Source organism: Aythya ferina, assembly GCF_964211825.1.
Source record: "Aythya ferina genome assembly, chromosome: 6".
Classification (NCBI taxonomy): Eukaryota; Metazoa; Chordata; class Aves; order Anseriformes; family Anatidae; genus Aythya; species Aythya ferina.
In genome coordinates, this window is record NC_140303.1 from 28,023,965 (window position 1) to 28,042,714 (window position 18,750).

General features: G+C 46.3%; 1 protein-coding gene across 5 annotated transcripts in view; it reads right to left on the bottom strand.

Annotated features, from left to right (window-relative positions):
- Positions 1 to 2,844: 2,844 nt before the first annotated feature.
- GLI2 (GLI family zinc finger 2) overlaps positions 2,845 to 18,750 on the bottom strand; it is a 297,910-nt gene continuing 282,004 nt past the window's right edge. For all 5 annotated transcript variants that reach the window (XM_084523598.1, XM_084523599.1, XM_084523600.1 and 2 more), the window contains 4 exons: positions 17,108 to 17,272; positions 12,493 to 12,774; positions 8,884 to 9,220; positions 2,845 to 8,006 (listed from right to left, as the gene is read on the bottom strand). In XM_084523598.1, coding sequence (XP_084379724.1) covers positions 5,650 to 8,006; positions 8,884 to 9,220; positions 12,493 to 12,774; positions 17,108 to 17,272 — 3,141 coding nt within the window. In that variant the 3' untranslated portion in view covers positions 2,845 to 5,649. The remainder of the gene's footprint in view (positions 8,007 to 8,883; positions 9,221 to 12,492; positions 12,775 to 17,107; positions 17,273 to 18,750) is intronic.

The following is an 18,750-nucleotide window of genomic DNA, read 5'->3' on the forward strand; positions in this document are numbered from 1 at the left end:
TTTTTCTCCCTTCCCTACTGCTCTCCCCATTTCACTTGATCTATTTTAACCACTACCACTACGCTGTAGCACAAACCTGTGCTCTGGCCAACATCCAGCTGTGCAGTATGTGCTCTTCTCCTGCAAGATTCCCTCTGCAGGTGTCAGGAAAGCTGTTCCTCGTGCTCCTGAGTCAAAAAATGCAACTGTCTATCTGTCAAACACTGATAGAGAGGGTGTCTGTATGGGCAGAGCGCTCTGGGGTCCTTCCTGGAGAGGAACAGAGTAGGCACAGTGATGGGGGAAAGGGAGGTGTATGTGAAGGTTGTCTTTAGCTGTAGTCTTTTTGTATAGTCAAGGGAGGGAGAAAGGAAAAGAAGTAGGAAAGGGAAAATGAATGGGAGAGTGTGACTCTTTTAGAAAATTGTTCAGAGCATCAGACCAAGGTTCTGCTCTGAGTCCTTCCTTTAAAGTCCTTTCTTTATGGAGATTGCCCTGGGCTGTACTTAGTAAGAGTTAAGACTAGCCAGAGCAACCCAGACCAAAGATTTATATAGCTCCATGCCCGGTTTCCTGATGCAGGAGCTGCCTTTTGGTGTTTCTTGCCATGTCTGTTGCTCCTTGGTGATACCACCATACAAATTATCATAGAGATACAGTTGTAAAATGGCCTCTCTGATGGAGAAAAATGTCCACAGGGCGCTTGGGAGCAGTAGCCACAGAGTTTGGTTTTCAGCAAGACATTGATACTTAGAGACATTTCCAGCAATTGCACTGTTGGTGAGTGCAGCAGCTCTTTCAAAGTTGACAGCAGGCAGGCCACTGTGCCCCCTACATATCTGCCTGACAGGCCAGTGTGGGGAAAATGGAAATAGGGAGGGGAAGGGACCAGTGCAATGAATCACAGGTGTTAGTGCAATTGGAGCAAGCTCCAGTAGTCACAAACCTTCGGTGTGTGTGAAAGCATCACTTTGCCTTTTTTATTTTTATTTTTTAATTTTATTTTTACAGCAAACATATTTAATATAGCCATTTCAAATTTTACATGAAGCATAAATCAAGGGTGAGAAATAAGTATATTGGCCACAACATAGGTTGTTTTGTAGCTTCTAAATTTCTTAAGTGTTAGGTCATTTTACTTACAAGTTAAATAGCTGTCTGCAAGAGGCCTTGGTTGGTTATAAATTGTCCTTCCAATAATATAAACCACACCATTTATTTACAACACGTATGCTCTTCCAAGTAGATCCAACAGCTCGTAAAGAACAAGAACTCCTATGTCATCCCTACTGAGACCACTGCAATAAAGAGCCATTGGAATGACTCTGTACTCAGTAAGTGCAATCAGATCCAGCAACAGTAGCTTTTATGGACTTTTTCTCCCCTCCAGGAAAACTTTGGATATTAGTGCAATTTCAAAGGGCTGTGATGGTCTTACCCAGAATGGGATCTTACTCCGCCTGTGCCCTCAACAGTTTTGGGAGTGGAATGAAGTAACACGCACCAGAGGGTCAGAATCAGCCCTGTTAGGATGTTTCAATTTCATAAGGGAGACGATCAATTAAAAAGAGGGTTAATTGAATATTACGATGTTCTCACAGTTGTATAAACTCCAAGGGTCTGGCTTACAAATACCAGTTGTTGCAGAAGGTTTATTACCTTCTTAAAGTTGGACAAATGGGCCTTTCCATCTCTGTTGATTCCAGGATGGCTAGGCAGTAAAAAAAGTGTATGCTGGTACATAACCTCGGGTGTATTCCTAGGAAATATTGACCCAGTTTAAGTAATAAAGATGTTCTTACACAGGCAGAGGTGTGCCCCGATCAAACTCTAAAGTGAAATACTGGCTAGAAGTGGCATTTGATCTAGATTAGAGACTCACTTTAAGTGTTTGAAGTAGAAAAGCAGTAGGAGCTGATCTGAGTCTCCAAAGCCTTTTGTCAATAGAAAAGCTCTGAACTATTTCCCTTTAATAATATTACTGCATTTTAAAAAATGTTATTTGTGTAGTTCTTGGACAGTACAGAAGGGTGTGATATTTATCCAATGGATTTGCAGACTAACAGGATCATTAACACGTTAATCAACATCTTGTTCCCTGGCTCAACCTCAGACTGCTGAGACTGATGCAAGAGTCACAAGAGCATGGGATTCACCTCATCCTGCAATAAATGAGGAGGATGACTGATGCCTTCCAGAGGACAATCCACCCCATCCTACGTGTCTAAAACAGGAAAGATTAATTGTGTTTTAGGGCATGTCCATCTCTTGCTGCTGATTATGAGGGAATCCAGATTACAGGGTGAGGATTTGTCCCAAACTTACCTGATTCTACTGATAAGCTCAGCAGGAGTCCTGCCTGAAGCAAAATGAGGACATCCCTTCAGTCGCTTGAAGCTTCTGGTTCATGTGCACAAAGTTCTATGGCTGATTCACACACAAACTGCTTTGCTTAACAGCTGACTTTATCTGAAATTCATTGCTGTGCCCATAATGCTCACCTATGAACAGCCTCCCCAGCTTCCCCTAAAGCTCTCACCCAGTCCACATCCACCCACATCTATGAAATCAAATTGAAAATCAGTCTCTCGAGTGGAGATTTCAACTAGTCATTGTGGAGAAATTTCATCTAGTCATTGTCATGGCTCATCATGGCTTTGCTGATCTGAACCCAGACAGCATCAAGCAGTGGGTCACACACCAGGCCCATCCATCTCCTCACCACCCATTCCTAGGCACCATCCGAGTCCATCTGACCGTGTTGGTGTGACAATGCCAGACCAATGCCAACCACCATTATCAATAAAAGGCAGTAACAACAGGCACAAGGAATTATGAAAAAAATTATTTTTTAATGTACAAAAGGTTTATATACAGTTTCAGCATGTTATCTCTGTTCTTATGATGTAGAAAACAGCTAAAAATGTTCTTAAGATATAAATTTGACAGAACAATTCACCTACCGTACTTTTAGTAATGATGTCTTCTATACATAATATATACAGTGCTGGAATGGTTATTATAATACTATTTCAGTAAATGAAGGAAGACCACCACTGGAAAGTCTGAGAAATCTCAAGTCATTGGAGATTTGGTTTTGCTTTTGCGTTTGATCTTTTGCAAATGAGTTATCTGTGAAGAGGGACTCAGTAGCCACCATTGCCCTGTGCAGCTGTTGAAAAAAACAGATTAGCAGTCAAAGGACACACAAAGGCCTGATCCATCTCAGCACAAGGGATGCCCAGTTGCACTCCAAGCGTCCAGGACAACATACAACATCCTAAAATACGTACTGCCCTCTTTTCATAAATGCAAAGGCAAGGGCAAGGTCAGTAACTGCAGGAGAATATATACAGCGGACTATAAAACAATCCCTTTACATACACCTTTCACGGGAGACACAAATAAACAGCCAGGCACCTTGCTTTGCTTTCCTGTCCTCACGCCCCCAGGACATCAGTGGAGTCACGGGGGCTCGAGGTGTGAAGGCCAGGGGTGAGAGCATCCTGTGCACACCCTTTGCATTTGGGATGAGGACGGGTGAGATCGCAGGATGCTGAGCAGCGCCTCCCTGCACCAGCTGTGCCCTACCTGGCAGCAGGGCTGAGCCAACCCAGCACTGCCAACCATGGCTGCTGGGGCTTGAAATACTGCTTAGTTTGCCTGGAGGTAACACGTGGCATTTCACAGCAGCTCCTGGTCATGCTGACAACAGTGAGCCTGACACAACAGCTTGTGCAAAAGGAAAGCAGGGACGTTAGGACACCAGAAAGCACCTCTACAAAGCTGCCGCTGTCCAATGCAGGGGACAGAGTCAGATGCAAGTGAGAACATCACATCAGTGTGGAGAGGAGATGGGAGATGGCAAGGAGAGGCTGAGGCCCTGAAGATGTGTTTGGTCAAACTGTGAGAACCTGGGGAGAATGGCACACTTTCCCCCTTCCCTTTCACAAACAGGGCGCAAAGTATTTGGTGCTGTGAGAGCAGTCAGAAGTTAAACAAGTCTTCCTGCTCAAGTACATGCACCCCACCACTTCTACCCTTCTGTCTAATGACAACAAAATAAATAATGCAACAAGATTGACTTCAGTGCCAGATGAGCCTGGCCTTGAAAACAACTAATCATTACTATAAGCAGTTGTATTTTGGTGGAGGATTTGGCTTTGGGAGGCCCTGCTCCTCCCATCTCTTCCCCAAGAATGTTTGCAGGATATTCTCACAGACAGAGCCGCTATTTTGATTCAAATACCTGTTTTGAGACTATCCAGATGTTTGCCTACACTGTAGACTGCAGGTGCAGCGCTGAACTGAACCAGCCTGGGTACAAAGAGCAGTTTGTGGGTTGTCCAGGGTATACTTTTTGGATACAGCAGCTCTTTTCATGCTGACCAAAGCGGTGGGACACATTAATGCAGCACTGGGTCCCTGCCAACAAGCCTCCTTGCTGGGGAGGGTTTATTAGCTCATGCTTGGCCTCCCGTTAGTGCAGTCATGTGCCTGGCGTGTACACGGAGCCCAGGCAGAACCCTGCATGCAGTAAGTGAACCCTGGACAGACCAATCTCCCACAGCACTGTCTGCAGACTGGGCTGAAACAATCAAAACCACTCTCCATCACTATCTCTTTTCTATACAAGCACCTTAGCTTGGAAAACCCAAAAGAAAGCGAAGCCGTTGCAAAGCTGCAGAGGGATATGGTAATGCATGCTTCAGAAATCTGACATTAAAAAGACATTCAGGGCCCCCGCAGAAAGTCCCTGTGCCGTGCCGCTGCCGCTCAGAGGGTGCACAGGTATGTGCCTGTGTCACTCTGCACACTGCAGCCGTCCTGCCACGGGGGATTATTTCCCAGTGATTGCTGTTCCCAGGCCTCTGCTCCACTCTGCATTTGATATAAACCACGTTGTAAACACATCTGATCAAAGTGTGCATTCACCTTTCAAGTGTCTCATCAATGTGTCTTTCCAATGTTTTCTCAGAAACACCACTATGTTTTTATAAATGTACATTTTATATACGCTTCTGGCAATACACTATATTTGATTTTTAAAGGAAGAGAGGCCTTGGCTATTTAACATGAAAGCATGGTAAGGCACTTTGCTGAGAAGCCATTTGGAATCGATGCTCTTTGCAAGGTACAAAGGTACTTACGGTATAAAACAATACTGCTGGCAGAGGGCTTGTTTGGAGACTTAACTAAACACTGCTCTCATCAGAGCAGAGTACATAGTATGGCTTTTATTCTGATCAAACCCACATCCTCCCGTTTCCTTCTGGGGCGGGTTGAAAATTAAATTTTTGCAAACGTAACTAATGGAAAATGACGGGGAGCGCTATCTACAGGGCTGCCAAGGAGGGAGGGTTTCATCTTGAACCACGCTCATGCAGTCTCCTGGCTTGGTGGCAATACCATTCAGTGCTCTGGGAAACCAAGCCAAAAATATTACTAGAGGTGCACCCTTGCAGTACTGAACTGCCTGGGTGTAGTTTACATAACTCTGTACAGAGGCTTTAATTTTTTTTTTTTTACTTTGAATCCCTTTAATGTATTTAATACTTATCAAAAAAAAAAAAAATCTACTCTATTGAAACAGATTATTTTTCAAAAGCACATTCATAAAACTGCTTCACACAGACCCCTTGGATAGCGCTCAGGCCTTGTGCTTTACTGTTAGGACATCATGTTGAGAAATTTACTCTCTTCCGCCAGCGTGGTCAGCATGGAGCTCATATCGCCTATTGCCATATTGCTTATTCCCGTGGGAATGGTGGGCAGTGTCAGAGAGTTTCGTGGAGTCGTCAGGCGAGAGGAGTTCTGGGAGAGGTTCTGCAGGATGCTGGGGCTCAGAGTTCCCGACATCAGGCTCGAGTGGTCCCCATCGTCCATGATGGCATCAAAATCTATCTGGGGTGGCTCAAGACCTTGCGAGTCCACTGTGCTGGACACCTGGTTCGCTCCCGGGGAAGGCAGTGCAGCCGGCTTGCCGTTCAGTGCGCACTGCTGCTGTCTGACCCTGCAGTCCGCCTGATTATCAAAGCTGCTGTTTTGTTCGTACATGTGGATCTGGCCGTAATAGTACATCAAATTGTTTTCCCTCGTGCCGTCCGCACACTGCTGGGCCAGCGCGGGCAACATGTCACCGGTTCTTTTGTGCACAGCCTCCGCCGCCTCCTGGCCCGGGCTCATGGTGTTTGTAGGGTGGGGAGTTCTCATGTAGCCCAGCTGCTGCACGGTGCGGAGGCCGCGGGTTCTGCTGGCCGGGCTCGGCTCAGGTGGGGGACGAGGCTGGACCATGCCAGCTGGATACTGCTGCGCTGCCGAGCCCATCATGCTCTGCTGGGGCTCATAATTGGGCTGGTTGGAGGGCATGATGGGCTGGTGAAAGGCCTCTTGAGCCATGGGGAAGTTCAGGTGGGTCTGCTGAGATGAGTAGTTCTGCTGACTCGGTTCATGCATGACCTGGTTGAGCATTGTGCGCTCGCTGTTGCTGCTGACCATTAACGAAGGGTCGGTTGCCATGTCCATTTGCTGAGGGTGAAGGTGGGGTCCGGGCTTTGCTGCCATGCTGCTACAAGAAGGAGAGATCTGATTTGGGTTGCTGCTGATTGCACTGGGGCTCAGCATCTGATGAGGTTGGTTATACCCTGTGTGCGAGCCCAGATCGGGGTTTATACCGGGGCCTAGGCTCATCGGCTGCTGCCGCAGCTGCATACAGTTTAGCCTCTGACCGTCCATGCCCACATTTCTTTGCATAAAGCTCTGCTGTGTTACATTCATGCTGTTCTCTGGTAGCTGCATCTGCTGCTGGTTGTAGCTCTGGTACTGACCAAAGTTCTGCTTCTGCTGCACCACTGCTAAGTTCCCTTGCGAAAACTGCTGCTTCGACTGATTGGACATCATATCAACTGTACCCGAGCTGACTTCGTTCCACTGGACAGGCATGTTATTTTTATTCATGTCTGAGGGAGCGTCAAAGCTCATGGGACACTCTGCCATCATGGGCCCCAAATGGCTCATGCTTGCCTCAGCCACCGCCATCCTGCGCTGGCCAGGAAAGGCCAGGGGCTGCAACTTCCCACCTCCCTGGAAGCTCTGCATCTCATTGCCGTACCCCATGGAAGTGCTCTCAGCTGCCGTCCCGTTGTTCTGAGACTTGATGTACTGCACCACATCATCTGGCAGCATAATGTCGTCGTCTCCAACTGGTGCCTCCGCCTCCCCAGACATGGCTTCCATGGCGATGTTTTCACTGATGCTCAGTGGCCGGGGCGAGTAGGTGTGCCGGGGGAGGTTCCCGTCGGAGCGCCCGTAGCTCTGGAGGCTGAAATTCCTCCTGTCCGCGGGGTGTGGAGGATGGAAGGGGTTCATGCTGTTGGTGCTGTTGAAGCGGTGAACTCGCGGGAGGGCCTGAGGGTCTCCAGCAGGTCTCCTCACTGGGTCACTTGCCCGTCTTGTGCAGTTGCCTGGCACCTCATGTGGAAATGTTGCGGCTGATGTGTAGCCATAGGTGTTGCCATCGCTGCAACGCCTGGGGCCTGGCGGGAGGCGGATGGAGGGCAAGGTGGGCTCTGGCCCGTCCATTAGTGAGATCCTGTTCTTCAGAGTCATCCTCTCCATGTTCGGCAGGGGAGTCGGAGGAGGGCCCCCTGTAGCAGCAGCGTACTTGGCTTTCAGCCTGTAGTGCTGAGCTGGCGTGAGGTTTAGCAGACCCGGCATCCCGCTGCACTGGCTCGCCTCGCTTGACCGACGGGAAGCGTCAGTTGAAATCGGGTCATAGGAGTCGGCAGAGCTTGTGTTGTTGGGACGGTGCCCGAGCTGCGAAGCCTCGCTGGAGCGGCGGCTGGAGAAGTACGGGGAAATCCCTGATGATCTGCGGCTCACGGTGTAGGCAGAGCTGATGGTGCTTGTCGTACTATCACGGCGCTCGTTGAGTTGGTTCAGCATCGTAACCTCATTGACAGACAGCTCCATTATTCTTGGATTAGGCAGCGTAGCAGAAGAACCACCGCTATTTTCTAGAACAGAGCCTGAGAGAAAGGTTGTGGGGAAGGAAAATGTTTAGTTAGCTGAGAAATTCTGCTTGGCAATCTTCTACATGCTGAAGCAGGGACACAGTATGCCACCCCCAAACATTTTATAGGGATGATAGTGAATTTCATTTGCTGCTAGTGAATTCAAAGCTTCATCTACAGCTCTGTGTTTATGTACAAAGAGCAAGAAGTCTGGGGAGAGAAGACGAGTTATCCCTCCTGCAGAGTATTTGCAGTGTGTACCCCCCACTGGTGCTCAGTTGCTGAGGAAGTCCCTCCACATGAGCTTTTCTTAGTGGGGAAAAAAAAAAAAAAAAAAAAGTAGGACTGGTGTGAACAGAGTCATAGAAGTTAGAGGAGCACAAAGGGATCATCGAGACACCTTAATCAGGAACCCCCCAGTCAGTGGAAAACTAGCATATGAAGCTGTAGGGAATAGCCACAAGCCCTTGAAGTGACAGCAGGCCTGCTGGAGCAAGATCTGGTATGGAGGGCTTGGCTGTATTGCTGCTATGCTCCAGCAGTTTCCCAGGAGGCACGTCAGCCCTTGGGGAACTGTTACTGCTGGAACAAATCCAAGCAGGCTTGTGGCTGCCACTGGGATGCTGAGGACACCTGCTGCTGGGTTCTGGACAAGCCCAGGAACAAGAGACCTTTGCCTCCCTTCCTAGCTGTGCCGTCTGGATTTCTGTTGCACATAACCAGATGGCTGTGTTTCCACCCAAGCTCTCCATTTTACCTGACATCTCTGTCCAGCAAGGACTGACTCAGAGGCTGTAAGAAATGATCCCCTCTTAGGGCAGACTCTTAGTTATGAGACCTGAGACCAGCTGTGGAGGGTTCCTACAGGACAAGGCCCAGGCCCACAGCTTACCGTTTCCTGAGATGGGAGGCAGCTTGGTGTTTCTGGCTTGTGGAGCTGGGCTCACCCATGAGCAGGAATCCTTAACTGTCTTGAGTTTCTCTTTCTTGAGCTGTTCAAGTCGTTGCATCGTCGTCATGTGTTTCCTTAGCTGCAGGCTGACTGTCGAATTACCAGATGAGACTGTTGAGTCCACAACAGGAGCGTTGTCATCCAACGCCGTCAGATCTCCCAGACTTCCCCCACTGTGCATGTTCATTTCTACTCCACTGTCATTGTTGTTGGTGCTGCCAAGGGGTGACGGTTCACTGCTGCATGACGACTGGCCACCAGGACTGGACTGACACATCTTGGGGAAGGAAAAGAGGAGGAGTTGGACAGGTGGAAAGAAACCAGGAGCCCAACATCTCCAGTGGTCTCCATGTTTGGCCCTATCCCAGGTGCAGAGAGGAACCAAATGATGTTCCACCAAACAATGAAGCTTCTTGAAGAAAAGCAGCACACTACCTGGTTGTGCAAGGTATGTTGCGGCAAGTACTTGCTTATCTAACACAGGATCAAGGCCTAAGTATTTCAAACACAATGTATTTCTGTCTTTAAAATACCCTAACATATAATTATGCTAGCTGACAAACTTCCCAGCCAGGTAAAAACCTGGTTTACTGTTTGCAAACTCCCACTTGCAGATAAGAGATAAGCAGCATAAACGCTTATTTTATTTACATCAGAAATTGCATTTCACATTGAGGAGTTTATTCACAGCAGACACGAAATAGTCTGAACTTGCTCTGAGGCAGCAGTTGCTGCTGCCCGACAGGATGCCTGGCTTCTCTGCTCGAGGCCCATGCTCCAGCAACTGTCAGAAAATGGGAGTGCTGAAAAGGCAACATGCTTTGCCCCCAGGCCAAGGTGGGAGTGCAGGTGATGTTTTATTTTGCCCTGTAGTAGCCCTCACAGGCAGGGCTGACTGGCTCTGATGGCCTCACAGCCCTTCAGTTGGGATGATAGAGATTGTGATCCCACAATTTAATGGGAGTTGTGATGTTGAGAACAACGTGATGGGGGAGTCCTCAAGCATTATGCCCCTCCCCTTTTCACCCTTAAGCAAATATCCCCTGTCCCTCCCCATTACTCTGCTCTGCACCCCTCACCCCCTTCCCGTCAGGTTTGTTGGAGACAGGAGGTCTGCTGGAGACCATGCCTTACGCAGCAATTTTAACAAAAAGGATTTATTTGCTCACCTTAGTACCGACTGTCCTTAGGAAGGTAGAGTAAGGAGGGGTAAGTGGGAATAAAGAACAGGTTGTTAGGACAAAGACAGCATTGACAGTAAAGACCGTGTTAGTAGAAGGAAGAAGAGGGGAATGCAGAATACAACACAAATTGCAAGCATCTCCTCCTCCCATACCCTGCCTTTCCTGCCACAGACTTATAGAATGGTTTGGGCTGGAAGAGACCTCTAGAGATCATCTACTCCACCCCACCCTGCCATGGGCAGGGACACGTCCCACCAGACCAGGTTGCTGAAGGCCCACCTGAACACTTCCAGGGATGGGGCATCCACAGCTTCTCTGGGCCACTTGTTTCTTCCTAACATCTAATCTAAACCTACCCTCTCTGAGTTTAAAACCATTACTGCTTATCCTATCACTACAGGCCTTGGTAAAATGTCTCTCCGTCTTTCTTACAAGCACCTTTTCAGTTTGTAGGCCCACATAAAAAACCCTATGAGAGACTTCCCACCAGTCTCTGTAGGTTTGGGACTAGACCTAAAGCTGGGCCAAAACAAGGGGCCTTGGAGCAATGAGAACCAGTGAAGCATCTCACCCCTCCCACCACCCTGACCTTAATCACAAAAGAGGAGATGGAAGTGAGACCTCCAGGTCAGATGCTGCCTGTTATATACACATGAGTAAAGCACTGGACAGGGAGAGCATAGAGGAACATCTGACCCATGGACCCTGCTGCCAGTGAGACACCTTGGCTGCAGCCCTGGGAGCGCAGAGCTGGGAAAACAAGCTCACACCTTCAGGAGAAACCGGGTGGGGAACCAGTTTTGTGTCCATGTTTTCATAATCAAAAAAGAAACACACAGAGGAAGAGTACTGGAGAGAGGTCATTCTGTCCAGTGGTTCTCACAGTCTGTTTTTATAACCCAGTGCTGAGTGTCAGTAAAGTAACACTGTTCCTTTAGTCAGTAAGAGACAACTTGGATGTGAAAATACTCAACTCCTTCCTAACTGAAACATGAAACTCATTACTAACTTGTCCAAAGGTACATCCCTTAACCTTCTCCAGACAATCTCTGTACCTTCAGGGCATGTTGTTTGATTGGAATAACAATCTTTCAGCTTGGAATCAAATCAAGAAAACATGTATTTTGGAGCTCAACATTTTTTCAGCTACAGCAAGAAGTTTTGGGACTATATTTTGCACCCTCCTGCACAGGTGAAGGCCATTTCTGCCATATCCAGCCTGTACCCTGCCCCACTCTGAGCTGGTACAGGAGATCAGAACCCTGGGTATGAAGGTGAAGATAATTATAAAAGGTAGAAGTGCTCCCGTGTGTTCATTGCCCCTTCTCCTTCACCAGCGGCAGTGTGCTGAGGAGCAGGTGGGCTCCCTCCATAGGAAGAGCCTTGAATGTTTTTGGGCCCATCACTATACATACTTTGTTAGCACCACTGACCATGCTACTGCCTACTGTGGAGCTGCTGTAATGGCCAAAAGGCTGTTAAATGGTCGTTGTTTCTGCTAGAGGCAACTCATGGGGCTGTAAAGCCTGATCATGGTTGACTGCAAGCCCATACTCTCTGGGCCACAGAAGGACTATTTGTTCTAGCTCACCTGTTTATTCCTGGCACCACTTCCCCACCCTGTCATCCCACTACAATTTTCTCTGGCAGCTGGGGGTCCTGCAGTGAACTTGTATACTCCTGAGTGAAGTATACTCCTCTAGCTGAGCCTGCTTGAGCAGGGGGTTGGACCAGATGATCTCAAGAGTCTCCTGTCAACCCCATTGATTCCAGGCTTCTCTGTGTGGTGGACAGGCCTGAAGAACTTAACTTCAAGACACCCAGCAAAAATAAAACAGCTACTTATATTGCCATCATCATCATTAGACCACAACATCAGGCCACAACAGCAAAACGTGCCAGCAAAACTTTGCTGCAGCAGCCTGGAAAGCAAAACAAGGAAGAGGGTGGGAAGGAGAAAGAGGAGAAAAGGGATGGACTTGTGCTTCAAGACACCTTCATTGATCTGTGTCCTGTGTGTGTTGCTCAGTTTAAACTGGAGAGGAGGGTAAAGCTTATTTGACCATAACTCTGTGATATTGCCATGTTTTACCCATGTGCACAGCAAAGGCAGGCCAAACATGATACCAGGCATCACGTGGTCCCCGTGACTCCAAGGGTGGGAATTGCGATGCTGGGTAGAAAGGTGCAAAATGTATTGGACTGGGCCCTGACCTGCAGTCTCATCTCTGGACTTGATCTCTAGGGTGTTGGCAGGTGAAGGGCAACTGTGGGCAGAGGTAAATCGCATGCAAATGCTTCATGCCCCCATTGCATTGGGGAAATTAGGGCCCATGTGATTTCTGCCAAGAGCAACTGCTCTTACCACAGAATTCTCTGTTTTTATCGTTTTGACTTGTAAGCAATCCTCCATGTTCCTCGTGGTGCTGTTGGCCTCGGAGCTCTCCTCTGAAACCTTGCTGCTTTGCTTGGCGCTTGCCTCATTGTCCCCATTTTCCTTGAGAGGAGGTGGCCTTGGGTGAACGTCATTGCGCTGCTTCTTCGTGACGTGGGCATCAGGCCCGTGTACGGTCTTGACGTGTTTCCTGAGGGAACTAGGGTCTGTGTACCTCTTTGTGCAGCCAGGGATTTTACAGACGTAGGGTTTCTGCAAATACAAGCAGATATTGTGTTATATTTAGAGTAATATTCCAGGTACATTGTATGGGCCAAGAGTATACAGTGAGCATGGCTGCTGGCAGCAACAAAATGTGGAGCGTCTGCTCCACAGGGTTTTGTAAGACCAAGATCTCCAAGATACGATATATGGGCTGCTGATGATCCATACACACATGGGCAGTCATTTGATGTTGGCTAAACTCCTTGTTTTCAGTTGCTGGATTAAAAAACAGCTAAGAATTCATGAAATACTTTCCTAATGCTACTTTCCCATGTATGTATTTGCTCGGGTGGCCACAGGAATGTTTTCTGATTATGGATGGGAGGGAGGTGATGTAGGGGACTGGCCATAACACATTCTCTCTGCTAAGGTGGGGTCTACACCGTGAAAATGTCTGAGACCTTCCGGCTGATGGAATTCCAGTGAAACCAAGCCAGACTGGATTCACCCTACCCAATCTATCATACCACTCCAGCACCTGTCACCTTGAAATCTGTTATTGTGCAAAACAAACCACAGGCATGCAATGTTTTTTTCTGATGATAGCACTCTAGTCCTGAATTCATGAATCATTGATTGCCACAGGAAAACAAGACTGAAGCCATGCTTCTGAAAACAGAAGTCAGCAAACAGATACTTCTCTTCTTTTAATTTTTTTTTTTTTTTTTTTTTCATTGAGTTTCCAATTCCAAGTGTATTAGCACTGCAGTTGTTTGAGCTGGTGCTGCTGTGTTGGAAGCTCTGAATTCATCACAAGTTTTGCTTACAGCCTCACAGCTAGTCTAAGTATTTTTCTGCCAATGCACTGGAATAGGTCCACAAAAAAAAAAGAAAAAAAAAAAAAAAGATAGATGTTTGAAGGCTACCCAAAATGACCATTCCTATTCATTTTTTTATTCTGTTTTCTAATTTCATCCAGAAGCTTGAGTGAAAAAATACAAAGGAGTGTATATTCTTTTCAGAAAGCCACCACCATCACACGAAAAACACTGAAAGTCTGTTTTTATTCAAAAGCATGCTTCCTGGCTGATCTTGGCAGATCACTTGAACAAACTAAATCCTCGTAACACCACACTGAGGTAAATATTTAATATATTTTAAAGCTCGGTAAACCAAAACATAAAAAGTAAAATAGTTTGTTTATACATCTCATGAAACCCTTTGGATAAGGCATTATAGAAGTATTATTACTGCTATTAAAATGTATTTGAAAGAATAGACACCCTCCTTCCCCCAGTGCTGAAAAATCTATATTAAATAGTTCAATGATGTTTTCTAAGTTCCTTTAGGCTCAATAGTTCTGATTTTCAGACACCAGTCACTTGGGTAACATGATCACTCCGGCCTGGAAGGGAAGACATTCCACCTAATGGGGGACAACCATCCACTTCATCAGGCCATACCTCCTGCAACAGAGCTGAGCACAACTGCTGATACCTTGGCACACCTTCATACCCCTCCCCGGGTTATTCAAACACTGATGCAGTGGACACTAGTGAAGTCAACACCTTAGATATCTCAGACATCTCCCTCCTACTCTCATACCCATACTGTGTGATTCTCCATAAGGTGGAAGAATTGGAGGTCTCCCCAGGAGCTCAGCATCACCAGCATCAATTTCTGCTTGTTATTCCTGTTGAGCTTGAATTGGAGAAAATACCACTCTGAGCCTTTGGCTGATGGTGGACTCATGCCACTCTACTGTGTATGCACTGGAGAGTGATCTCAGGATGAAAGCCCCTTTTCCAGGAGTGACTTTGAAGGTGTGCTCTGAAGTGAGCCAAATAATCACTGAAAGTTTAAAATGATATGGTGCATGTGATGTTTCAACAATCAAATAAAAACCAGTGTGGTAATATATACTCATATCTATGTTTGAATCATACAACTATGTCCTGTTGCACAATGGTAAAGACAAATACAGGGAACCTGGAACTTTCCCCTTAGAGGAGACATGGGTGACTAATTCTGAAACTGTGGTGTATCCCATGTAAACACAGCAAGCAGAGGAAACTATCTGGTAGGTAGCTAGGAACCACCAGTTACCAATGGGTAAAGGGACATACTTGCAGCCACGAAGTCCTGCTATGCATCTGTGTGGTTTTGTGAGGTGTCAGTGACCAATGGGTTAGCAAAATACATTTCCAAAGCTGGTTGCAGGACCCTCATCTGGGCCTGCTGCCCAGTGCAATAAGCTTTGCCACGAGAGATGTCATCTGTTGCTAAGGATCATGTTATATGTTGCTCAAAAAGAGAATATCAGTGTATGGCCCAGAGAGCCATTATATGCAGATCCTTCAGAAATCCCTGGGCATGCCTCTGCTGCATCACAGAGGGCTGAAGAGCAGTTCGGGAATGAGCGTGACCTCAAAAGATCCCACAGTGCCATATAGCTCCCTTGGTAGGACTCAGCCAACTTCCTACCTGTTATCTGAGTCTTTAACTTCTGTTGCTGGATGCAGCCTGAGCCAAGCATCAACACATTAGATCAGGGTCCACAAGGAGTTGGATGCTTCTGCCCTACAACTTCACCTTTATATACAATAGGAACCAAGAGGAGCAGAACTTCAAGTGTGTACAAGCTCTGCTCTGATGGTGGGAGGAGTCATCACAGACCTAACGCAGCTGCTGATCTGGATCACATGGGAAGCTGAACTCATTTGAAGAAATGGTATTTAATAACACAGACAAAGGCAAAATTCCACACGTAGGAGTGTGGGACACCAGTTGAACAAACAAAAGGTGAGACTCTGGCCTGTCTAGGAGGGATCCTATTTTATGTGGTCTATGGGCAAAATTAATTCACGTGCTGCTTTCAGTGTGCACAACCTGGGCAGAGGGAGTCTGTATCCATCACTGAAAGTTGTATGAGAAGTCTTGATCCATCCACATCAGGATCCTTAGGGATGGAAGAGAGACACAAAATTGATACAAGACTAGAAAAAAAATACTGTAGTAGTGGGAGACTTCAGTGGTTTGATTGACTTACATGTAGTTTATGAGAAAGAAGATGAAGAGAGACTTAGCACTGTGGTGTTGTGGAAAGGAAATAGCAAAAATGAAAGGAACGTTGGATCCAGCACTGGAGAAAGGCAGAGGAAGCATCCAGGGCTAGAAGAAAAGCAATTGCTAATGCCTGAAACTTCATCAGTGAGATTAAATCAAGACTACCTACCTTCCAGTAGAAGAAGCTTTAACAGAAGTCAAATTATGTTTTTATCAAACAGCAGTTATTGGGAATGCAGGCTGCTCAGCAAGAGAGAGGTTGAATGTCTTGGTCGCTCCTGACCTCTAGGTCTGCATAGCTTTGAATCAACCCCAGCGCAGATACAGGTTAATTTTAACCCATGTCCTGCTGGGGAAATGGCTCACTGGCAAAGTACAATCCTGATATTTGGGTTTAGACACAAACAAATTAAAATAATACCAGGATTCAGGTCACTCATTGGGTCCATCTCAGCATCACACAGCACAGAAGGGCATCCTAGAGTTTGAATCCTTATTCTGACTCCAACAGAAAAGCTTCAGCCTACAGAGCTCTGGTTATCGCTGACAGATATTATGCCAGAGATAGAAATACTCCCCCAAAGCCCTTTGTAGACACAGCATCGCTTTAAAAAGCTGTCATCTGTGGCAATTGCGTTCCATTCTCCAATAGTCTATATTTAACTGTTGCAAATTAGGCTACAGACTGAATTCTTCATGGCTGCAAACATTATTAGAACTTTGGAGTGTTGTTTTTTCTTCCCTGTCAGCTAATTAGTGGTAATATAAATTTCAATCGTTGGCCATGGTTGATTGCAACAGACCATCACATGCGTTACAATAAAGGCAATTTCCTCTGCTCCCCTACTACTAATAGTGGGTCTTAATTAGCCAAGGTTAACAAAGCATTGCATTGTGCTCTATCATTGTACATCAAACGATGGAGGGAGTATTATTTCCAGAGCATCAGGATCTGGGGTAGCTGTTATACTACTGCAAGTCTGCATCACAGTAACATTAAACACCACATGCACAAATGTACAATCCTATTCACACTATTAAAAATTATAATTTTGGAAAATGCTCACTTTCATTTCCAAAGACGATTAAAAAGTTTGCATACTTTAACATCTGTTTATGATTTCAAACATGGCTTTCATAAATATAAAGCTAATGTGGTCTGGCTCTCCAGCAAAATAAATCCTATTAAAAAATAAGAAAAACCTCTCATTACAGTAGGTTTCTTTTTACATGAGTCCAGCATGTAAAATGTATGTTTATTGTCAGCAAAATTAAAAAAAAGCCCTCCGTTGAGCTGCGGTGAGCCCAGGCTTACCTCATTGGAATGCGTCCTGTTCTGGTGCTTGGCTCTATCTGAGGCATTGGAAAAGGCTTTATTGCAGCCTTCATGTTCACAGACGTAGGGTTTTTCTCCAGTGTGGGATCTCAGGTGTGTCTTTAAGTTCTCCAGGCGGGAATAGGCTTTGGAGCAACCCTCAAACTAAAATAAAAAAACACAAGAGGACTGATTAATTAACCAGAAAAATTTGATTTTCCCCCTGCCTAAACCCTTCTCATCTGTTTCTCATTCTTTCTTTCTTTCTTTTTTTTTTTTTTTTTTTTTTTTTTATTTCTTTCCTTTAAAGGGCTTGTGTTTTAGGGAACAACATCTACTTTGTTGGGAGAATTCCGCTCCCTAGGCAGGCTGAGAGTTTGAGCAGTGACTCATGTTTAAGGTGCTGCTCCTTACTGGGTACCCACCTGACATTTCAACAAGAGACTGCTTTTTCCAGCAGGGTTGAACAGCCGTCTGTTCCTCCCAGGGCTCTCTTAGGCATCCCTTTGCAGCTAACACACTCGGAAATGGAGGCCCTCTCCTTCCCGCCCAGAGAACCGACAGCTTCTCAGCAGCTTGACCAGCCTCGCAGCTTCCCTAGCCCCAGAGCTGGAAAGACCACACCATTCCCTAACACACAAGCAGAAATCTAGCAACCTTTGAAGTTTTCCAAATTACAGCTTGGGTCTACTCTTGGAGGATGCTGTGGTCAGGCTGTCTGACATTACCAGTTTAAAAACCAAGACTCTCAATCTTGAAGACAGATGGATTTTTGGATGACACTACAGGCCAGAAGCCTTTCTCCTGGAAGGAAACCAGCTGCCCACACAACGAGAAGGAGCAGCTTGGGAGATATGGTCAGGCTTCAGGTGGTGGAAGTCCTGCCACCCTCTGCTTGGGCTGGGCTGGATGTTTCTCCCTGCACCTGCCCTTGCAGCAAAGGAGGATATCATCAGTCACTCATACCCAAGAGGCCATCTTAAATGCTTTTGATGAAAAAAGTGGAAACTTACAAACACTGAAAGAGGTTTTAAGAAACATAAGTCTCCCTTCTAAATTCTGGCTAAATGTGGCACTCAGTGTTCAGCTTGGAGAGCTGAAAATTCTGTGCTGCAATTCCTACACAAGCACCTTATAATATACCTTCTATTTCAATGAGCAGTCCCTCCTGTTGTAATGTATGAAAGCCATAAGGTGTTGCATTTTAGTCAGACCACTTAAATGTGTTTGCAAGTCCAGTCCAGCTGTGGCAAGACTTTGCTTTGTTATGTTTGAATCTTGGTCAGTGAAAAAAAAAAATAGAATGTCATAGTAGGACAGGTCATGCTACAGCTGAGTGTCTGATTTCCCTGTGGGCAGATGAGTGGTCCTACACGTCTGTGCAGCTGGCCCTTCTGGGCAGAAGCCAAAAGCAGCTGCATGCAATAAGAGCAGCTGTACCTGTCTCCTTGTACTCGGAGGGTATAAGTATAGCCTGCCCTAACTGGAGAGAGGCAAATATGCAGCCCAGGAAACTGTTACTCCTCTTGGAAAGCCCAGAGTGAATGCACTTTTTTTTTTTTTTTTTTTTTTTTTTTTTTTGGGGGGGGGGAGGAGAGAGAGGGATGGAGGAGAGTGCAACTTGTTTTTCTGACTCCCCTTGT